A 24,861-nucleotide genomic window follows, 5' to 3' on the forward strand; every position below is an offset into this window, starting at 1 on the left:
TCTTTGAAGGATGGGAGACTGCACGTAATGGGTTGAAGGTGTTGATCTACCAACCCACCAAGACACTATCCAAATTGAACCCTGCCTGGAACAGTTCCGTCCTCCGTCACAGTGGGACCCACCTCCTCTTCCTCAAAATCACCCTCTCCAAACCTTCCAGACGTTTTTATATATATATATAACAGTAAACTTGTTTGCTTCCCCTTTTTCCAATATTTGTCATTGGGGCAGTCACACTTGAAATGATTATATTCCCTGTATCTACCTACTCCAGCATTTGGTGTGGAACTTTACCACTCATGACCAAGAGATTGGTTTATCTGGCAGTCAATAAGTCTCTAATCTCTAGATAAAGCCATTGCCAGACTTTCTGACAGCTAAGACATTTGTGACATCAAATACTTTCTCTGTTACTGGATCTTTCAGGTGTACATTATTGTCCTAATGATTTTTTAAATGTGTTGAACATGTTTTTGCGACATGAATATTGAGCTAGATTTTACATTTACATCACTCCTATTGGTTAGTTCAGAACCACTTTCAAAGTCTTCATAGTTATTTTACTCTTCTGCAGCATTGACTCCACACACATTCTCATCTTCTCACAGGTTTAAGTAAATCTTCATTTTCTATGTCAGCAAACAACCGGAAGGCACTGTAAAGCTGCTTTACAATTACTACAGTCTGAATGTTATCAAGTGCCTTGGAAGCTTCGAAACAAGTACACATTAAAGTAATCTGTATGAAGCATGTTCAGAATGTGTGCTAGATATTTTTTTAGAAAAAGTGCATTTGAAAAAAATTACAGAATGTTGTTGATGCACTTGTTGACTATTTTTCCACATAATTGACACCATTCAGTGCAGTTGATGAGCCATTGTACAAGATTTTTTATTCGCTGTAAAGAACTCTCCTGCCAGCTCATTTTCCATTTCAGAACCTCTGCAGTACGTGCTAGTCAATTGAAAATTTAATTCCACTCGTGTGCATTCAGGGTGGTGAGAAGATTATAATCTGAAGATGCCAAGTCAGGGGAATATGGGGGTGGTTCAAAATATTCCAACCAAATGAGCCCAAGAGTGTATTAGTGGCTAAGGACGGGTGTTGTCGTGCAACAAGCACACTCCTCTCATCAGCATTCCCCTCCTTTAGTTTTGAATGTTCCTTTTTTTCATTTTCTCACAACATTGCTGTCATTGATGGACTCCCCACGAGGAAGAAATTTGAACAAAATGATGCCATTTCAGTACTCAAAAAACATTGATGCTTTGATTCTTTTGCCCGAAATTGTGGTTTGGAATCGTTGCCTTCCAACTCAAGTCACTCAAGGAACCCTTGGGTGCTGTTGACCTGGTTTTGTGTGTTAGTTAGTTGGTTGTGTGTTCCATTGATCAATCGCACGGTACGGTAGCCATTATGATGGGGAATGTGTCAAGTGCACAAGAAATGCACATATGAAACAAGATTTTTTAATATGTGTGTATTACAATACAGAGTTAAGGATTAATATTTCTATTATTTACCCCATTACCTTAAATGGCACAATATGCATATACTATATTTATAGATTTATTTATTCCTATTCAAGAATTAATCTATAGTATAGGAGTTGTCAAGGAGATGTGATTTCAATTTATTTTTGAAGCTATTACTGCGGTCTGTCAGACATTTTATTTCATCTGGTAATTTGTAGAAAATTTTTATAACAGCATATTTTACCCCTTTCTGTGCCAAAGATAGGTTGAGGGAAGGATAGTGGTAGTCTTTTTTTTTCTGGTATTAATCATGAATGTCACTGTTGTTTTTAAACTGGTCCATGTTGTTGAGAACAGATTTCATTGGACTGCTGTCAACTATTTTGGGACTTACCTTGTGTACAGTTTTCAGCAGCCCAGTGTTTCTGTGAGTGTCTCGTATGAGAGAGTCCGGAAGTGTTCTGGAAAAATCACAGAAATTTTGTGCACTGTCAGTCAATGGTCTTCATCAACAGTTTACTATCCCCCCCCCACACACACACACCAATTCAGCAGTCAAAATGGAAAGTCTTCCACTTCTGTGTTAGTCATGAACATTTGTTCTGTCTCCACTAAACTCCCTGCTCCTCCTACACAGACTCATTCTGCTCATAGTTTTGATTAGTGAAAAAATTTCAGTGAGTGTTATTCCCTCCAGATGTGGAAAGCGGATAACAACACTTGCCTCATGCTTCATGGGGTTTGTAATTGAAATCTTTCATGCAATGGAGACTGCTACGTGAGTTTATGTACTACCATGTTGCTGCTATGCTTGCTGTGGTCAGGGAACCCTGTCGTCTACACAGTTTTGCCAGCCCTCTAAAAACAAAAAATCAGTCAGTTACGCTCACAGTACTCTTACTTTCTGAACATACCTTGTAACTGTGCAACTGGTTGATGACATTGAGAGTGCAATGTCATGGTTTTCAGTAAGACCTTACTTTTCCAATGGCAAGTCCTTTCAGACATTGTGCAGTCTGATGCTGCGAACTGTGGATGCTGCAGTGCTATATCTGTGACTTCAGAAATCTGATCCATTAGTATCTTCTAAAGCCCTCCATCTTTTTCCTACAGTTTCAGCAGCTTTTTATACCAATAGGACCTGTTTATCATCCTGATTTTTCCAGTTCTCTGTTTTCTCCATCAGGATATACTGCTGCAGCTCATTTTGAGGCGATCATTTATCCACCGTCTTTTGGTAACTTTGTTTTTGTTCTTGCATTTGCTGTTTAAAGTTCTGCAATTCCTTGGCAGTCTCTTATGAATCCTTACTAATTCCCTTAGCTCCTGTTTCTGTTGCAAAATTTTAGCTCCTGATGGCTATCCTTATTCAGTTCCTCTAATTCCTATTTCTTTACAACTTTCTGCTGCTACTCTTCTTGTTTGTGTTAGAATGCCATCATTGCTTCCCTACAAATGTGCTATGTCCTTTGCATCTTATTTTTGTTTATAGTTTCTTTGTTGAGCTTGTTTCTTGGCTGCCCATCCCACTCATTGTGATAATTTTGTGCCCTTCTTCCAGTCTTAGATTAGACATAAATATGAAAAAAATTGTTTTTTCTGGATTTATTATTACCTGGTTATTTTCACCTTTGTGAACTCTGCTTTAATCTTCACTGCTTATTAATCTGCACCCTAATTGTCCTTGTGAAGATTTCCTACACACCTTGGGGAATTGTACAGTAGAAGGTTCTAGTCATAATGTGCTGCAAGCATTACTGCCTCAACATACTCCACTTATTGTTGTTACTATCCATAGATGTGCCAGTTTCAGGCATAAATTGTCTGGTGACGTTGACTGCTGGTAACATCTGTCATAGTATCACTCTAGATATACCCAGAGTAATTAGGGTCTCTTGTTGGTTGGAATTGTTGATGAAAATTCTGCTGTCTCAGTTAATGAAACACACCTGTTTCAAAGCTCCTGTGATCAACTAGCATAAACTGAAAACTGTGGTGCACATGCATAGTTTCTCATCTCTGTCCCAACTATATATCTGCTGTGGCATTACAAGGGAGCTGAGTTGGTGTATGAAAGCAATAGATACCAGTGCCCAGGTTGATGCTGTGTTCTTTGATCTTCAGAAGGCATTCAGAACATTTCCACAGTGCCACCTAGTGAACAAAATATGTGTATTGAATATTAGACCCATTGTGTGGCTAGATGAATAGTTAGTAGCAAACAGAACACTGTATGTTATTCTCAATGGAGAGATCTTCCACCAGAACAGTGGCCATTCTGATCCAGCCATCTCTTCAGACAGGAATCGAAACTTTAGTGGGAACATTTACAGCCCTACTGTTTTATCTACCCTGGCTACTCCGTGGGAAGAGAGACAAGCCAGATGTTTGGGAGCAAAACAATTTATTCGATACTTTATATGTACTCGAACCGATCTGATACTTTCACTGCGATAAAGCCATAATTTTTTGTGGGGCATATCGAAGAAAAATTTGGAGGAATTGAGTCATTAGGAATACTGTCCTATAGATCACTGTTGATTAAAGCCTTGTCTGCTGCACAACCTGCATCTCTTCACACATGTGACGGTCGGGGAGACAAGATACTTGTGAGAATTGCCCAACACAAAACTTTGACTATGGTCCAAGGAATCATATTCAACTGAGAGCTTATGCTCCAGACGAGAAGCTACAGGCTAATTGTGAGTGATGAGGCACACATTTTGTTAGGTGCATTCAAAAAGGTAGATACAGACACTTTTATCTTAGCATTTGTCCTACTGTAAAAAGTTAGTCGTGGTGTACAGTTGTGACAAGAAACCTTGGGTCTCGCTGCCCTTGAGGTACACTTGTGCTTAGGTCGTATGTCATCTCGTAGCACAGTGGACCCAAAAATGGGTAAGTGCAGACAACCACTCGTTGCGAACAACTACCTTTGTGTGTTAAGATTGCATGAAACAGCACCTCCATGTTCACCAATTTGCCTAGCCTTAACACTTTTGAGCACCTGTCATCTACTGAGGCTGTAAAAACCTACATCCTGTTGATATGATGTCCAATTATGCGAAAATCACAGCCATCATTCCCACTACCTCAACTTTTATGAAACCAATTCTCCCAACATCTTCCTCTTTTGAGCTTCCTGTGGCACTGTCTTTCGGAACCACTTCTCACACCTTGCCAGAGGAGCAACTTCCTCCTCCATTGTATACCAGTAACAGGGCTCCCTCTTGGGATCCCATGAACCCACAGGTCAGAGGCCCGATGCCAGTCTATGGCTGAAGAACCTGTCTCATCTTCGTACATCCCCACACTCATCTCAGATAGGCCACTGCCAGAATGCTGGCCACCAAAGGCTACAAAGGACAAGAAAAAGAAGAAGAAGAATTGGGATAAGGCTACTCAGAGGCACCAGGACACTCCACACCGTTGGATTCCGAACCAATGCTCATTAATGTACTTCCACTGCACTGCTGGCAGATAGTGATCCTGGTGGGACCACTCCTCCTGGTCCCTTTATGCTTAACCTGGGCACCAATAACAGGATCATTCAGTGAAACTGTAATGTGTATTACCTTCACCTGCTAGAACTATAACACTTCATTTCCTCCTCTCAGCAATTTGCATTGCTCTACAAGAAATGTCTTCACTGATGACCATTCCTCAACACTCTGTGGTTATTGTGCATTCTGTCTGAACCATGCTGGTCCTGAGAGGGCATGTGGAGGGAACTGTACATAGATTCACATAGATGGGGCTTTTAAGTGGATACCATGTTGGAAGCAAGAATGGTGCAAGTGCAGGTGACCTCAGCAGTGTTTACACACCTCCAGGCAGGCAACTTACTTACCTTCAGTTGACCACCTTAATCCAAAAATCCAATAATTTTGTCCCCATTTTCTTCTACGTTTGGCTTTCAGTGCATGTACCCCTGTGGGGAGAATATCACTTTCTGGTTGGTGCCTTCTACAAGGATACAGGGTACTTATAAATGGTGGAAAAATCGAATTTTTTATGACTTCATTAAATTCTATGGTCTTTTCTGATTACATTGATATATACATTATAGGGTTTCAATTGGAAAAATTACATATATATACCAAATTTTAAAGTTACGGTCACGTAGGCCCCCCCCCCCTCCCCCCTCCCCCCCCCCCTTTATTTCTGTTACACAGATCAGTATTATTTCAAAAAGAACTGTGAACTTTCTGTTTCCAGTGATATACATGTGATACGTTGTATATGTTGGTCACAGTGCAGGTTTCTAGTGTCTGTAAATGATTATTTTTGCTAGTATTTACTTTTGTTCTACTGAAGCAGTTTGTTCATGTGTTACTGAATGTATGTTGCCCAAGTGCTACATATATTTGTGGAAGTACATATCCTTTGGTGTGCAATAAATACAAACTATGCCACGCATCAAGAAATTCAATAAAAGGAAATTCTGTGGTAACCAGTTCACAAACAAAGCAAGCCACACTTTTGAAAGTAACCCATGTATCAGGTCTTCAGGGAAGAAACTCCCACATGGTACGTCTCCTGGAGATTGAAATTTTTGTGTTAACAGTGACGCTGTTTGTAGTGGCAAAATGTAAACAATGTGATGGTGTAGGCTGTCTGGAAATGACTGAAAAACAAAGTAGCAGGAAGGGTTTAGCATCAAAATTGGTTGTTCTGTGTAGATCCTGCAGTAAATCTACCTCAAAAATGACTTCGAACATTGTGCATAATTCGTATGATGTGAATTTGAAGTTAGTGTATGGAGTGCGTGCAATAGAAAAAGGAAAAACGGCTGCTCAAATGTTTTGTGGTTTGATGGACCCTCCTCCTCCTCCTCCTCCTCCTCCTCCTCCCCAGTAGGTTCAGCAAGTACATATACATACTTTTAGGTGCCTTGATGGTTGTGTCTAAAGAGTCTATGAAATGTGCAGTGGAAGAAACCGCAAGTATTCGTGGAACCAGGGACATTGCTGTTGCACTTGATGGGACATGGCAACATCGATGACATCGATCCTTGAATGGTGCTACTTCTCTGGAGAATGGAAAAGTTGTCGATGTTGAGTGCTTATCTAAGTACTGCCACACCTGCCATGGTATCACTGAAGGACATATTGAACATCAGTGTTCTAAGAATTATGATTACAGTGGAGGTATGGAGTGTGATGGAGCTCTACAAATATTTCAGGTTCTCGCGGTAGCGTTCTCGCTTCCCGGGCACGGGGTCCCGGGTTCGATTCCCGGCGGGGTCAGGAATTTTTCCTGCCTCGAGATGACTGGGTGTTATTGTGTCGTCTTCATCATCATCATTCATCCCCATTACGGTCGGAGGAAGGCAACGGCAAATCACCTCCATTAGGACCTTGCCTAGTAAGGTGGCGCGGTTCTCCCGCGTCGCTCCCCTACGCTCTGTAAAGAAGTATGGGACTCATCATCATCATCATCATCATCAACGTTAGATATAAGAATTACCTAGGCGATGGGGACTCTAAAGCTTTCAATAAAATTAATGAGATCAAAGTTTATGGTGATACCTTGGTAACAAAACTGGAGTGTTGTGGACATGTGCAAAAGAAGATGGGTGCTAGTTTGAGGAAGCTACGAAGAGAAATGAAAGGGGGAAGCTATGAAGAGAAATGAAGGGAAGAATGCTATCTGATGGAAAATCTGCCTGGCTGAGGCAGATTGACAAACTGAAATAACCTCCTTCAGACTTATTATGGACTGACGAAGAGGAACTGCACCTCTGAATGATGATACAGCGATGAGAAAAGCTGTATGGGCCACCTACTTTCATAAGTTGTCCACAGATTACCACCCTGTTCACGGACTTCGCCCTAAAGGAGCAAAAGAAAGTGGTCAAATATACTATCATAAGCATTCTCTTCCTGAGCCTGTTATGAATGAAATAAAACCAATTTTCAGAGACCTGAGTGACTGTTTTGCTCATAAATGTCTTCATGCAGCCACTCAGAATACAAATGAAAGTTTCAACCACTACACATGGGGAAGATTACCCAAGAATGTTTTTGTAGGACTAAATACATTAAAAGTTGATGCACTAGTTGCAGTGATATGTTTCAATGATGGAATGATAGGAGGGTTGGAAGTCCTGAGAAATTTAGGCATAAAATGTGGCTCTAATATGGAAGATAAATTGCTTGCATGTGACAGACAATAGGTGCATGAAGCTGAAAGATTTGCTGCAGGATGAAGACTATGCTTTAGTAATGTTCTGAGGCACAGTGTAATTGGCCTCATATCTTCATTCGCAGTTTTGTGAGATTTGTATTCAGAGACAAATATTTCGTAAAGTTTATAAAGCATTGCTCTGATTTTATTTCTGTAACTTGAAATAGTCCGTACCTATGTAATAGACCTACGCTTTATTGCAGAATCAACTAAATTATAGAAAAAATAAAATTTTTTTTAGAAAAAAGTTATAAAAATTAAAATGTAAGATGTGATTTTTTTGTTCTTTTAATGTACATAATAGGTGGAATTAAATAGGTCAAGTACCTCAGCCATCATGTCATGCATATCTGGTAAAAATTTGGTCTCTTTCAAATGTATAACATTGGAATAAATGGTACCTCAATTTGAGGAAGCATTTTGGAAAAAAGATTGCATCAATTTCTTTGTAAATTATCAACCCTAAGCAGGTTCAAAAATATTCAAAATACTTGTAATTTGTTTAGAAAGTGTGCTGCATTACCTGATATCAACAGAAAATCTGTGAAACATTTGCATTAAAAACATATACATTATGAACAGTGCCTGAAAGAAATAGGTGTTGATTTTTATATAACATTGAGCCAGAAAAGTACCCTGTATCCTTAACTGACTTCTTACTGCCCATAATCTGTGTTTCCTCAATAGTGATACTGGAGTGTTTGTTGGTGACTGCTGTATTTTGGCAATGTGGCAATGCTTTCCATGCTTGAGGAACATATGTTCTAGAGCTATTATTCCATGCAGCTGCACCTAACATCGCTACCCTAACTGTCTAGTATTAGATTGGTGTAGATATTGAGCCTTGCAAATCTTGTGATTTACCTCGAGGCCCAGCTATGCTGTGCCTCATTCTTCCTTGGCATTGGACTTCTTTCTTCCATGTAGATTTCTGTAAGTGAAGTGGCTAAAAAACAAAACATTGCTTCTCTACTTAAATATATATTGTCACAAACTTTCACAAAAGATTACATGTTAAATGGGAACCAACTAATATTACTGTCTCAAAGACTTCTTGTTAAGGTTCTGCGAATAGTGTGTAACAACAATTGCTTATGTAAATCATATTTGTCTTCCTTGGTGCTGGAAATCTGCCATGGTACCAGAGCTCCTGTTTTGTGCTCCATGGAGATTGCAAATGCTTTCCAGCAGGTAGGTGAGTAATACAATCCTATAGTATGTGGCTCGATGTTTACAAACTAATTGCGCATTGAAGGCTCTCTTTCCAGGGATCCAGTACTCTTTTCCTCTTATTTTGAAGGTGCACTTGGTGTGATATACCTCTCCTTTCCTGTAAAGTGGTTGGGGTCCTCCTTTCCTTGGTTTCACCTGGACCTGACATAAGCTCCCTTCTTTATGGATTACCTACCAATAACTCCCAATTTAAAGTACCTCCCCTCCTTTTCTACTCTTTGAGTACTTCAGTGCTTTTCCCCTTTAGTTTACATCTTCATAAGGCTGCATCCTCTGTGAAAATCCAGCTGTCTACTACTTTTCAAACACGATTTCTCCAGTCTATTTTCCTCCCTCCAAACCTCCTATTCCTTCTTAGTTTTGGCTTGTCATTTCTGTATCGAGCTTATTCGTAGGACACCCTGTCCTATTCGTCTCTCCCCGTGAAACATCAACAAGCCAAGCAGAATAATACCCACAAATCACAGTCTGTAGATATGTGTGTGTGCGCGTGATGTTTAGTACACACAAATCTCTCATCTCCCCTGTAAAAGCTAAAAACAAATCCACTCGTAACACATCAGATTACTACATAAGTTAACATAATTGCTAAGGGATGTCCTCGATAACAAGGACATCATGTCATAAGAACAGTTCATTTTTTCATCATGTGTGAAATATCCCCAGTGCAATCCTACTGTTGTAGGTTGTAAATTCTCTATATAGACTATAAAAAGAATGGATCCTGTTATAGGACATTTGCATGTGGAAAGAGGGAAGAGAGATTTGGTACTCCTGATTGAGAAGTAATAAAAGGTATGTTAGGATCAAAGAAGAAAAGACAGTAACCCATAGATGGATTCCCTTACCACCCCTACCCCAGAGACACCATCTGCTAAGGCACTTCACTGAGACACCGAGCGAGGTGGCGCAGTGGTTAGCACACTGGACTCGCATTCGGGAGGACGACGGTTCAATCCCGCGTCCGGCCATCCTGATTTAGGTTTTCCGTGATTTTTCTAAATCCCTCCAGGCAAATGCCGGGATGGTTCCTTTGAAAGGGCACGGCCGACTTCCTTTCCCATCCTTCCCTACTCAGATGAGACCAATGACTTCGCTGTTTGGTCTCCTTCCGCAAACAACCCAACCCCAACTTCACTGAGACACTGAAGGGAGAAATTGTTCGGCATGCCCTACAGAACGGTCTTGCCACAGCTTCACTATCCCAGAAACCCCAAAAATTGATCCTAACAAACCCCTATGAAATGAAATGCAATGGAATATGGAAGTACATTCACATCTTAAATGGTCAGCATAATTTCTGTAGTCAGTTTACTCATCAATCAATACCTAATAGGTGCTATCACTACCCATGATTAACCTCCCGTAAAAAAATTCACATACAAATGCAACCCCTGTTTTTACCATATGATTGTAAGTAATGTGCTTCTTTGGTCAGCAATCTTACACTAAAGGAATACTTATCAGCCGATTAAATAACAGTTGACATTATTTATTTACAAATTTTCACCATTAAGAACGATCTATGTTGTTACTGTGTTTCTTTTACAAGTTTAATTTGTCGTCGTCTTACAATGCTTTTAACATATCAATATTATATTATCCCTTTTCTTGAGCGGCTCTGGATTGACCAAGAAAACTGGTTCGGGTCGTGGTACATTTAAAAATTAGTAAGGACCACTATGTCAAGGTAAAAACTTGTGTGGGCCTTTCTTCAGATTTGAGCTTTGGTGTACTTCCTTAATTAGTACCAAGATGGGCACATCACAGGTATGTGTCATATCTTTTTCATTATATTTACATGGTCGAGTATCTGCTGCTTCTGGTAAATTTTCTTTTACGACATTTTTTAAGTTGTCTCCGTGTATATTATCATTGTCTGGTCATTTAGATACTTTAAACAGTGGCTCGCCTATGAATTTACCTCTTATTATTTCGATGGGAGATAAACTAGTAGATAAATGTGGAATTTCATAAAGTGTTGTTTGGAATTTTGGTATTTTTTGTGCCCAAGTTGTATGTCTGTCTGAATAGTAGGTCCTACATAACCTACAGATTTTTTTCATGATACATTCACAAGGGGTAGTTTGTGGACTGTGTTTCAAGGTAAGAATGTGTCTTAACGTTTTCCCATGCTAAAAGCAAGGCTTTACTCACAAACTGTCAACAATCTGTGGCTTTCTTACCCACTAGACATCTAACCACCATCTCTGTGTTGGATTGCGTAATAGGATAGAGTTTAACATATTTAGACCAACACTCCACTAATACGAATATTTAAGTTAGCCCCTTTACTTGTTGGTAATTAGCCAAAGAAATCAGCAGCTGTGAGGTCATGTAATTCTTTAGGTATTGTTCGGTATAATTTACACATTATTACTTGATTGTTGGCTTTCATCTTTTGGCGAGTTTCACATGTATGTATTACAGACAGTACTTTCTTACTTAAGTTCTTAAAGAAGTAAAATTTTACCATATGTTGGACACATTTTGGTATCGCAAATTGTGTCCGTACCATTGATGAATAAATGTAATTAAAGTTCTACAGTTTTCAGTATATACAGTCTCCCTTCGTCTAATTTTCTTTACTCTCCAAAACAAATCCACCTTTTTAGAATCTTCCCAATGTTGTGGTAATGAACTGGAAAACACTTGCAGGAAGTACATTGGATGTACTTCCCCATCTATTTTAAACTTTGGAAAATGCTTATAAGAGTTCATTCCAATTCCCAACTGTAACTCGTCTAATAGTGCTGTTACTTCTAAAGATTTAACTTTACCTTCTATTAATTCCCATCTAGTTTTTGCCAATTTGTCCCATAGTCTTTTAAACTAATTGGTGGTGTTAGTGACTTCCTCCTGGCCATTTCCTGAAGTATGTGAAGTCTTCTGAAATTTGTGATCTAACAGTGCTGATAAATTTGACTCCAAACCTGAATGTATATCATGCAAAGATATGGAATCTCTTGTCACTTCTCTGTTCTAAAATGTCTATGTGCATTTGTGTATCTGACATCTGATCTTTTACCAACTTACATTCTGTTTCTGCAAAGTTATGTAAACTATCTACGTTTGTATGCAAATCTTTAGTACGTTCATGTATCTCTTCCCAAACGAAGTCACATTGTTTCAAGACTTTGGTGTGTGTTTCATTTCTTTAACATGTTGAGGCTTTGATATTGCTTATGTCCTAAATGCACCTCTAATGCTTCATGAGTGTCTCTAATCTGAGTTTCTAATTCTTTCCGTTATGTGCTTGTGAGTGTCTTTAATCTGAGTTCCTAATTCTTGTCTGTCTATTTTGGTTTTCCATTACTTGCTCATCATTGTCCTTAATCTGATTTTTTAAGAGTGAAAACTTTTCGTCCAGTCTTTTTAGTAACATTTCCATATTAACTTCTGTTGGCATTTTCCTTGTTATCACTGGCATAAACAAACACTTAAATATTACCGAATTACTGCACTACACCCACAAAAACAATTTTGAAGTGATATATTGGTGTAGCTCACTGTAGTCATACTGTGTGCTGGCAATGGTCTGGTCATCGATGATTGTGTGGTGGTGATGGTGATGGTGGTGGTGGTGGTGGTGGTGGTGGTGGTGGTGGTGATGATGATGATGATGCAGTGGTTTAGAGCACATGCTGGGGTCGCTGTGGTGCAGACAGCATGCTGGTGTCATGATGGTGTAGACTACACTCTGGCAGTGGATCAGTCGTCGATGGCTGCATGCTGGCTGGATGTCGCTGCTTGTGTGCTCGCATTTGATGGATCATGTAAGGCTGCATGTGTTGTCAATTTAGATGGATGCTCTTAGCCTAGGTGCATAGATGGTGCTGTTTAAGCTTCCTGTTGCCCTTGGAAACACTTCTTCTCTTTGCTGAATTGTTATGGAATTATGTCCTTTCTGTCTGTTATTTGTCACTTTCCACTTACAACCGTATGGTTGCCATGTGGAATGTTTATTAGTGGCTGATGACTGCTGTATTTAGCTAGTATGGCGATGTTTTGAATGCTTGACTAGCGTAGCGTTTGTTATAGACCTATTACTTTATGCAGCTACACCTAACACTACCACCTTATCACTCCCTTATTAGATTGGTGTAGATGTTCAACCTTGCAACTCTTGTGAGTCACCTCAGAGTCCAGCTATACTGTGCCCTGTTGTTCCTCAGCATCAAACTTCTTTCTTCTGTGCAGTTCTCTGTAAGTGAAATGGCTAAAAAACAAAACACCACTTCTTTACTTAAATAAAGTGTAGATTGGTTCCGGTTAACTCTATATATTGTCACAAACTTTCACAAAAGGTTACATTCTACATGCAAACAAACTAATATTACTGTCTCAAAGACTTGTCGTTAACATTTTATAAGCAGTAGATAATAACAATCGCTTATGTAGGTCATATTTTTTGACCTTGATGCTGGTAAATCTTCCACGATACTAGAGCTGCTTCATTCCTCTGTGCTCCATGGAGTTTACAAATGCTCTCCAGCAGGTAGATTCCACACCTATTGAGTAATACTTTCCTGTAGCACGTGGCCCAATGCTTACAAACTAATTGCGATCATGCATATCTTTTCTCTGAGCTCTATATTTGATGTAAGTGATGCATACCCTTCTGTGAATGGAATGGATCACTAAAATGCTACTACCCACATCAGTGCAGCCCATGATGCCTTTATAGCTATCAATCTAATGATCTCTTACCCAGTCTTGTGGCTCCACTGCATTGGTTGCTACCTGACCATCTTCGCAGTCCGACAGTGACCATTTTCGGGTGATCGTGTCACTTCCTTACCATCGCCAGATGGACCAACTAGTGCATTGGTTGCTTCGAACAGCCAACTGGCAATTTTGTGCCTCTGCTGTTACCTTTGTCCCTGTCAGATTGTGTCAAGTTGTGCAAGACGTCTCCAATGCAGTCATCCATGCCGCTGGAACAGCTGTTCCCCTTTCTACAGGTCCCTTCCGTTGCTGGAAAGTTCTGTGTGGGGACCAAGGTCTTGCAATAGCTGTTCAGAATCACCGAAGAGCCCTGCAATGTTTTAAGTGACATTCTTCACAGACAAACCTTCTCACTTTCAAGTGACTTCATTCCTCCCTGGAAACGTATGCCTGTTCATTGCAGGTGTGGCCCAAGCTCTGTAGTCTTCTGGGTCTATAACGATCCACAACTGTTGGGGGTCTTGTCCTTCAGGGTGGTCTTTGTGCTGCTTTGTGTGTCGTTTCTTGCTGAACATGTTGTGACCCTCTTGGCAACCACATTGGCATCCTCTTCTTATACGACTACCTTTCTACTACGGAAATGACAAGTTGAAGACTTCCCCCTGTGTTTCATTGACCACTATGGCAAATCATATAATACAACTTTCACTGACTAAGAATTGTTTCAGGCTCTTGCCTTGTCTCATGATACAACCTCTAATTTAATTAATAATATAGTGATTCAACACCTGAATGCAACTCCAAGGTCACACCAATTGAATGTCTTCAACCGTATTTGGCTCGAAAATGTCTTGCCTTCACAGTGGTGAGATAATATCGTTGTCCCAATCCTTAAGCCAGGAAGAAACTCTGCATCTCTCAACAGCTACTTAGCAATTAGCCTCACCAATGTTGTCTGCAAACTTCTTGAAAGGATGGTTCCCTGCTGACTATGTTGGCTTATTGAGTTCAGAGGCCTTTAGTCACCCTATCATTGTGGTTTCTGGGAGGGACAATCCATAGCTGACCATCTAGCTTGGTTGGAAAAAGCAATCCGACAGGCTTTTTCTAAATGTCAACACCTTATTGCTGTCTCTTTTGACCTACATAACACATATGACTCTGCTTCACACCATTACATTTTACCTACCTTCCAGGACTGAGTCTTTTGAGGCTCCCTTTTTTATTCATCAGTTTTTTAGCCCACTGTTTGTTGTGGATCCAAGCTCGTACTTCACTCAGCTCTCCACAGGTCTCAGAGCACTCTGTCTTGAGTCACTCTCTTCATCACCATCAGTGGGCTAGTATCTCTGTTGGACTGCTGATAACCCCTGCACAATATCCCAATGATTTTTGCATTTGGTACAACTCCCACTCATTAACCTCAGCTAAACACCACCTCCAAGGTGCCCTCTGACAGACCCCTGTATGGACCCTTTCCCACGGTTCCCTGAAAAATTGCGGGTCATGCATTTCTGGCATTTGACCACCATCCATCTTGACCCAGACTTGTACATGGGTACCCAGCACTTGGAAGGAAAGGTGTTGCAGAATCTCACTTTTGGGCCTTCTTTTCAACAAAATGCTCCGTTAGTTTCCCCATATTTGTCAGCTAAAGACTAGTTGCCTGTGGAAGCTTAGTACCCTTGTGTTCCACTCTCAAACCTCTTGGGGTGCAGATTGTGCTGCTCTTCTCCTTATTCACCGGGTCCTGGTCTCATCATGGCTTTAGTATGGCTGCCAGGTTTGTGCCTCAGTAGCATCCTCGACTCTGAAGTAGTTAGACCCACTCCATCTTTGTAGCATGAGACTGACCACTGGTGCTTTGTGGGCTTGTACCATGAATATCATCCTTGCTGAAGCTGGAATCTTCCCTTTCAGTTCCAGTGGCACCATGTTAGTCTCCTGTGCAATTGCCATTTGACAATTTCCTGATCATCCAATGTATCCCCTTTTTACATATGTGGTACCTCTGCCAGTATATCCACCTCTCCTCCTGGGAATGTACTCCCAATGTTTCCTTGTGCAACCCTCCTACCCCTTCTCTCACCAAGGTTGTTGCCGTAGCCATGAATTGGACACTTTATATCAAGGTCTTGAAGTCTGTTGCCCTCAATGATGTTTTGGCATTTGTAACCATCAATTCTTCAGGAATTTCAGTATGGTACCATCTTTTACACACATGGATCAAAAACCACGAATGAGACAGGATATGCTTTTATATCCCCTGTTGGTCAGTGACACTGTCAGTTACCAGGGTCTTGTTTCTTTACAGTGGAGCTGATTCTCATTAAGAGAGCCCTACACTTTATTTAATAAACATCTGTTGACTGCAATTTAATATGTAGTAGTTCAGTGACCACTCTTCAGGCCGTTGGCTGGTGAAAATGTTATTCCCCAGGGGTATCTGCTATTAAAGACCTTCTTGCAGAACTTAGTCATAATGACTATTCACTTGTCTCCATGCGCACGGAGTCATGTAGGTATTGCAGGGAATGAATTGGCTGACCATTTGAATGGAGGAGTGATACTCACACCACACGTGCTTCACTGGTACGAGGTGCAGATTGACGGTGCAATAAAAGACCTCTGCTCACTCAGAGATGAAATGACATGTTGTTGGCTAATGCCCCCTTTAACGAACTCTGTGCTATCAAGGAGACTACTGCTGCATGTGCTCATCCTTCTGTTCCTCCTGGAAGGAATTCATTGACCTATGTCACCTCTACATTGTTCTTATCAGGCTAACCCACAGTTATATTTTACATAATGTTTTACATAACGGGCCATCTCCACATTGTAGTTGTGGAGCTGCACAGGCAGTAGCTCAGATACTGGTGGAGTGCCCACTTCTTGTGGCCCTCCATGCAGAGCATGGCCTTCAGACTACTTTGCCTCAAATACTAACATTCAGTTCATGGACAGTTGAGCTGGACATCAGTTTTCATGTAAAAGTGGTTTTTATTTTTGGATATAATTTAAGCTAAATTTGGGGCAGTGCCGAGATATTTGGAATTAGGGTGTCTCAAGCTGCATGCTGTGTTTGGGGACCCTCACCCCTACCACCTTGACCAGGTGACTCAGCCCTCTGTTTTAATTGCTTTTCAGTGTGGTTTGTCTCATTTTCTGCTGCACCCTATTTCCTATTTTAGAGGTAACCATTTTGATTTAGCAGTAGTATAGCAATATTCATGTTTTAAATTCTTTTTTACTTTTGTTGCAGAAAACAATGTATGGTGCAAATGTGATCATATTTGAAGGAATTTTAACATTCTACAATGCAGAAGTTTTGAAGGTTAGTGTTTTACATTGCTATTGTATTTCATATTTTTTGTTCCACTTTTGTCATCTGTGAGATTTTGAATAATGCAATAGTAATACATTACCATATGAACTATCTGTGCACTTCATTATTTAGTAATTTTGTAGGGTTTAGAGGAAGACAAATTTCTCTTTTATATGTGTGTTATGTGAATTTACCACAGAAAAATTTGTAGAATTTTGATTTTGTATGTACTTTTGATGCATTCTGTGCTTGTATGATGGAATATACAGATATACCAATACTAAACTGCATTGTGATTTTACGTCATTGCATTGGGGGCATAACAATGGGAATAATTTAACTGGAAGTATGATGTCCGTAATATTACTTATTGTTAGTTCTATTCAGTTGTTCCTCCCTTCTGTACAATGGGCAGTTGTGGATGATATCTAGTTCATGAGATACATTTGTTGTTGTTGTTGTTGTGGTCTTCAGTCCTGAGACTGGTTTGATGCAGCTCTCCATACTACTCTATCCTGTGCAAGCTTTTTCATCTCCCAGTACCTACTGCAACCTACATCCTTCTGAATCTGCTTAGTGTATTCATCTCTTGGTCTCCCTCTACGATTTTTACCCTCCACGCTGCCCTCCAATACTAAATTGGTGATCCCTTGATGCCTCAGAACATGTCCTACCAACCGATCCCTTCTTCTGGTCAAGTTGTGCCACAAACTTCTCTTCTCCCCAATCCTATTCAATACTTCCTCATTAGTTATGTGATATACCCATCTAATCTTCAGCATTCTTCTGTAGCACCACATTTTGGAAGCTTCTATTCTCTTCTTGTCCAAACTATTTATCGTCCATGTTTCACTTCCATACATGGCTACACTCCATACGAATACTTTCAGAAATGACTTCCTGACACTTAAATCTATACTGGATGTTAACAAATTTCTCTTCTTCAGAAACGCTTTCCTTGCCATTGCCAGCCTACATTTTATATACTCTCTACTTCGACCATCATCAGTTATTTTGCTCCCCAAATAGCAAAACTCCTTTACTACTTTAAGTGCCTCATTTCCTAATCTAATTCCCTCAGCATCACCCGACTTAATTAGACTACATTCCATTATCCTTGTTTTGCTTTTGTTGATGTTCATCTTATATCCTCCTTTCAAGACACTGTCCATTCCATTCAACTGCTCTTCCAAGTCCTTTGCTGTCTCTGACAGAATTACAATGTCATCGGCGAACCTCAAAGTTTTTATTTCTTCTCCATGAATTTTAATACCTACTCCGAATTTTTCTTTTGTTTCCTTTACTGCTTGCTCAATATACAGATTGAACAACATCGGGGAGAGGCTATAACCCTGTCTTACTCCCTTCCCAACCACTGCTTCCCTTTCATGTCCCTCGACTCTTATAACTGCCATCTGGTTTCTGTACAAATTGTAAATAGCCTTTCGCTCCCTGTATTTTACCCCTGCCACCTTTAGAATTTGAAAGAGAGTATTCCAGTCAACATTGTCAAAAGCTTTCTCTAAGTCTACAAATGGTAGAAACGTAGGTTTGCCTTTCCTTAATCTTTCTTCTAAGATAAGTCGTAAGGTCAGTATTGCCTCAAGTGTTCCAGTGTTTCTACGGAATCCAAACTGATCTTCCCCGAGGTTCGCTTCTACTAGTTTTTCCATTCGTCTGTAAAGAATTCGCGTTAGTATTTTGCAGCTGTGACGTATTAAGCTGATAGTTCGGTAATTTTCACATCTGTCAACACCTGCTTTCTTTGGGATTGGAATTATTACATTCTTCTTGAAGTCTGAGGGTATTTCGCCTGTTTCATACATCTTGCTCACCAGATGGTAGAGTTTTGTCAGGACTGGCTCTCCCACGGCCGTCAGTAATTCCAATGGAATATTGTCTACTCCGGGGGCCTTGTTTCGACTCAGGTCTTTCAGTGCTCTGTCAAACTCTTCACGCAGTATCATATCTCCCATTTCATCTTCATCTACATCCTCTTCCATTTCCATAATATTGTCCTCAAGTACATCGCCCTTGTATAGACCCTCTATATACTCCTTCCACCTTTCTGCTTTCCCTTCTTTGCTTAGAACTGGGTTTCCATCTGAGCTCTTGATATTCATACAAGTCGTTCTCTTATCTCCAAAGGTCTCTTTAATTTTCCTGTAGGCAGTATCTATCTTACCCCTAGTGAGATAGGCCTCTACATCCTTACATTTGTCCTCTAGCCATCCCTGCTTAGCCATTTTGCACTTCCTGTCAATCTCATTTTTGAGACGTTTGTATTCCTTTTTTCCTGTTTCACTTACTGCATTTTTATATTTTCTCCTTTCATCAATTAAATTCAATATTTCTTCTGTTACCCAAGGATTTCTACTAGCCCTCGTCTTTTTACCTACTTGATCCTCTGCTGCCTTCACTACTTCATCCCTCAAAGCTACCCATTCTTCTTCTACTGTATTTATTTCCCCCATTCCTGTCAATTGCTCCCTTATGCTCTCCCTGAATCTCTGTACAACCTCTGGTTCTTTTAGTTTATCCAGGTCCCATCTCCTTAAATTCCCACCTTTTTGCAGTTTCTTCAGTTTTAATCTACAGGTCATAACCAATAGATTGTGGTCAGCGTCCACATCTGCCCCTGGAAATGTCTTACAATTTAAAACCTGGTTCCTAAATCTCTGTCTTACCATTATATAATCTATCTGATACCTTTTAGTATCTCCAGGGTTCTTCCATGTATACAACCTTCTTTCATGATTCTTAAACCAAGTGTTAGTTATGATTATGTTGTGCTCTGTGCAAAATTCTACCAGGCGGCTTCCTCTTTCATTTCTGTCCCCCAATCCATATTCACCTACTATGTTTCCTTCTCTCCCTTTTCCTACACTCGAATTCCAGTCACCCATGACTATTAAATTTTCGTCTCCCTTCACAATCTGAATAATTTCTTTTATTTCATCATACATTTCTTCAATTTCTTCGTCATCTGCAGAGCTAGTTGGCATATAAACTTGTACTACTGTAGTAGGCGTGGGCTTCGTATCTATCTTGGCCACAATAATGCTTTCACTATGCTGTTTGTAGTAGCTTACCCGCATTCCTATTTTCCTATTCATTATTAAACCTACTCCTGCATTACCCCTATTTGATTTTGTGTTTATAACCCTGTAGTCACCTGACCAGAAGTCTTGTTCCTCCTGCCACCGAACTTCACTAATTCCCACTATATCTAACTTCAACCTATCCATTTCCCTTTTTAAATTTTCTAACCTACCTGCCCGATTAAGGGATCTGACATTCCACGCTCCGATCCGTAGAACGCCAGTTTTCTTTCTCCTGATAACGACATCCTCTTGAGTAGTCCCCGCCCGGAGATCCGAATGGGGGACTATTTTACCTCCGGAATATTTTACCCAAGAGGACGCCATCATCATGTAATCATACAGTAAAGCTGCATGCCCTCGGGAAAAATTACGGCTGTAGATTCCCCTTGCTTTCAGCCGTTCGCAGTACCAGCACAGCAAGGCCGTTTTGGTTATTGTTACAAGGCCAGATCAGTCAATCATCCAGACTGTTGCCCTTGCAACTACTGAAAAGGCTGCTGCCCCTCTTCAGGAACCACACGTTTGTCTGGCCTCTCAACAGATACCCCTCCGTTGTGGTTGCACCTACGGTACGGCTATCTGTATCGCTGAGGCACGCAAGCCTCCCCACCAACGGCAAGGTCCCTGGTTCATAGGGGGGGGGGGGGGGGAGATACATTTGTACTTTTGAATTTTATGCTATTACAGTGAAAGCCCACATTTGCACTTTTCAAGAGATGAGAAAAATGGTGTAAAGTGCGGGTAAATGTAAAATGTGTGAAATAATGTTGTATCTATTTAAAGTTACATATAGGATCTCCCTTGCATTTTTGTACTTTGTGACATATATGTACATAATAAGAACCAAAATATTTATCAAAGACTTGTTTATTATCTAATAATAATTTAGTATCTAATAAAAACCTCCAATGTAACTGGAACTGATAACTGTCTGGCAAGTAGAAACATTTGACTTAATACATCAAAATTGATGTTTTTGGAAAGCCTGCAACTGTCATTCAGTAAGCAGATAATGAAATATTGCATCAGTTGTGTACTTTTTCATGCTTAGCATGACATTGTTTAGAGAATTTGTTCTTGTTGTCAGCTGCAAATATTTACATGAGTATTTTATGTGGTGGTTGCTTATGTGTTGTTCTGTGTCTTTGTGGTACTGTAATCATCATTTTGAGGTTATCAGGTGCCATGCCCCTGAATTATATAGAAAACCACACACGCAAAATATCACTCAGTTTGTGAAACATCGTGAAAAAATACTTAAGTATTTGTACTCGGCAATTACTAAATTCTCGGAATGCATGTTGCTAAGCATGAAAAAATACGTAACTGGTGCAGTGTTTAAGCCAAAAACATATGTCTCAGAGTGAGCAAATGTGTTGATAGCGCTTAAAGTGGCCAGACAATGAAACACATTAAATATGGTTTGAATAACATATTTTTGTGATCACAATAATTACGAAGGTGCGCAGGCGCAATGGAGACAGTTGGAAAATGGTTGAGATTGGTCGTGATACCTCTATTCGAATGTACCTAGTTACTCCCATCAGCCACCACACTGAATAGCACTTGGCGGCGGCGGCAGCAGCAGCAGCAGGAGATAAAGCATGAATTTTTCAGGCTTTTACCTATTTACCGGTTCAGTTCTGCTGGGTAGAGTGCCGTGGTAACAATTGTAAATACTATTTGATGGCTAGCACCATTCACTGTAATTTAACATCAGTTACGTAAGTTGTTTTTTCCATGAAAATGTATTCATGAAGTGTAAATTGCGGGAAGATATAAGTGTGGTGACACAAAATTGGGTGCAAATTAACATTGTGAACATGGGAAATTGATGGGAACTATGTCATTACCCACGGGAAAACATTGATTCCATGAATGTAAAAGTGGGGTTTTACTGTACTTGAAGTCCTCCTCATATATTTGGTCCTTGACAGATGTAAACTTTCTTATGCAAAATGTGACTTTTATCTTTCAAAGTAATGCATATATGTTAAAAATGCCATGACACAATCTGGTATGGATTCAGAGTTAAGCTGTAGGTTCATCTGTGACTGCTTGCAGGAAAGCTAGAGTAGCCCACATTCTATAGGAGTTAGCTTGTGAACCAATTTCATAATATCTACGATACATAGATATTGGAGAATCCATTCAGCTGTTTTCTTGATGGGATTTAACTTGTTTGCCTGATTCCAAATTATACAATTTCATCTTCACATGTGCTTTTGGCAGTGATCTTGTGCTGAAAGTTTGAAGTACCTAAAGTGATTCAAAAACTTAATTTTTTAAACTTTGGTTGCTGTGTGTTTGCCCTCCATATTGGGTACTCACAAAAATGACCAATTTTATGCTTACAGTAGCGTATTGATTATCCTTGTGATTGCTTTTGGATCACTTTATATACTCACTTTATTGGTTAAGTGTGACTGCCACAAGCATGTGGAAAGATGAAATTGATCATGTGAATTAAATACCATCAATAAAATTACTGAATGGATTATCTAAAAACGACATGTTAATGAAATATGTCTGAAAACCCCTATGTTTTATCCATGAATGTGAATCTCACGAAGATAATAGCTTCCCCCACTCCCCATGAATGCAAAGAGGTGGTAGATTTTGTGACTGGTTGCATGTTCCACTGTTCAGATTTCCCAATGAAACAATCTTTTGCCCATCCTGCCATCCACACCTGTATACATTGTGTTATTTCACATGTCGTGCCACAATACTGTACCTGAGAGCCACACTATGTGATCAAAAGTATCCAGACACCTGGCTGAAAATGAATTAGAAGTTCCTGCGCCCTCCATCGGTAATGCCGGAATTCAGTATGGTGTTGGCCCACCCTTAGCCTTGATGACAGCTTCCACTCTTGCAGGCATACATTCAGTCAGGTGCTGGAAAGTTTCTTGGGGAATGGCAGCCCATTTTTCATGGAGTGCTGCACTGAGGAGAGGTACCGATGACTGTCAGTGAGGCTGGCACGAAGTCGGCGTTCCAAAGCATTCCAAAGGTGTTCTACAAGATTCAGGTCAGGATACTGCAGGCCAGTCCATTACACGGATGTTACTGTTGTGTAACCACTGCGCCACAGGCCGTGCATTATGAACAGGTGTTTGATTGTGTTGAAAGATACAATCGCTATACCTGAATTGCTCTTCAACAGTGGGAAGCAAAAAGGTGCTTAAAACGTCAATGTAGGCTTGTGCTGTGATAGCAGTATGTAAAACAACAAGGAGTGCAAGCCCCCTCCATGAAAAACATGACCACACCATAATACCACTACCACCACCTTCAAATTTTACTGTTGGCACTACAAACGCTGGCAGATTACGTTCACCAGGCATTTTCCATGTCCACACCCTGTAATCGGATCGCCACATTGTGTACCGTGATTAGTCAGTCCACACTAAGTTTTTCCACTGTTCAGTTGTCCAATGTTTATGCTCCTTACACCAGATGAGTCATCATTTGACATTAGCTGACATGATGTGTGGCTTATGAGCAGCTGCTCGACCATAAAATCAGTTTTCTCACTTCCCACCTAACTGTCATAGTACTTGCAATGGATCCTGATGCAGTTTGGAATTCCTGTGTGATCGTCTGGATAAACGTCTGCCCATTACACATTACGATCCTCTTCAACCGTCAGTAGTCTCTGTCAGTTATCATATGAGGTTGGCTTGTACGTTTTTGTGCTTCACGTTTCCACTTCACTATCACATCGGAAACAGTGGATCTAGGGATGTTTAGGAATGTGCAAATCTCACGTACAGAAGCATGACACAAGTGACACCCAATCACCTGACCACATTTGAAGTCTGTGACTTCTGCGGAGCACTCCATTGTGCTCTCTCATTATGTCTAATGACTACTGAGGTTGCTGATATGGAGTACCTGGTAGTAGGTGGCAGCACAATGCAGCTAATATGAAAAACATGTTTTTGGAGGTGTCTGGATACTTTTGATGCTTTCTGAAGGTAAAATTTGTCACTTCAAAAATGTGGAATAATTCAAAGATATAAGAACTGTGATCAGTAAAACAAACAACTGTTGTATGGTTTATATTGAATTCAGCAGACTGTGTTTTTGTTGTTTGGCCTGGTATTAGTTGATGCAGGACTTGCCTTGTTATTCCTGTGCTTACTCATTGCCAGCAAATGTGCTGTGGTGATAAAAAAAATTGTTGAATGGTTTATTACTAGCTTCTGATTAGCATTTCTTATGACCAAATAAAATGGTTGAATGTCCAACTCTTACTTACTTCAACCTGTTCAAAATTTGAGCTACTTCTGATCTGCAATAGCATGCAAAACGTTCTTGGCCAGAATTGCTTTTCCATGTCTGCTAGGACCATAATTTACTGTTCATTAAAATGTTAAGAATTTTTAGTTCTTTTGAGTGAACATGCTGCTATAAAAAAGACAAAATAAGGAAAGGAACTGTCAAGTATGTCCAAATTCATAAAGTATAATTTATTATCATACAGTCTCATGAATTATTGTTTTCATTTAACATGATCTCTTTTACAGTTGCTCGACATGAAAATTTTTGTGGATACTGATGCTGATGTTCGGTTAGCGCGACGATTACGTCGGGATATTTCACAAAGGGGCCGTGATCTCGAAGGTGTTCTTAAGCAGTACTGCAACCTTGTGCAGCCTGCATTCTTCCATTACATAGCACCTTCCATGGTGCATGCAGATATTATTGTTCCTCGTGGTGGTGACAACCAAGTAGCAATTGAGCTCATAGTTCAACATGTCCATACTCAGCTTCAGCTTGTAAGTAAAACATATTTGTTTACTGGTATTCGCACTACTACTTACTGTCAAATTTTCTGTTGTTACAATGTTGCAGAAAG

At 40.1% G+C, this 24,861-nt stretch overlaps 1 protein-coding gene across 2 annotated transcripts in view; it reads left to right on the top strand.

Annotated features, from left to right (window-relative positions):
* Positions 1 to 24,861, top strand: part of LOC126475176 (uridine-cytidine kinase-like 1) — a 136,896-nt gene that overhangs the window by 52,994 nt on the left and 59,041 nt on the right. For both annotated transcript variants that reach the window (XM_050102809.1, XM_050102808.1), the window contains exons 6-7: positions 16,828 to 16,899; positions 24,530 to 24,781. In XM_050102809.1, the coding sequence (XP_049958766.1) occupies positions 16,828 to 16,899; positions 24,530 to 24,781 (324 nt within the window). The remainder of the gene's footprint in view (positions 1 to 16,827; positions 16,900 to 24,529; positions 24,782 to 24,861) is intronic.

The sequence above is a fragment of the Schistocerca serialis genome, chromosome 4 (genome assembly GCF_023864345.2).
Source record: "Schistocerca serialis cubense isolate TAMUIC-IGC-003099 chromosome 4, iqSchSeri2.2, whole genome shotgun sequence".
Classification (NCBI taxonomy): Eukaryota; Metazoa; Arthropoda; class Insecta; order Orthoptera; family Acrididae; genus Schistocerca; species Schistocerca serialis.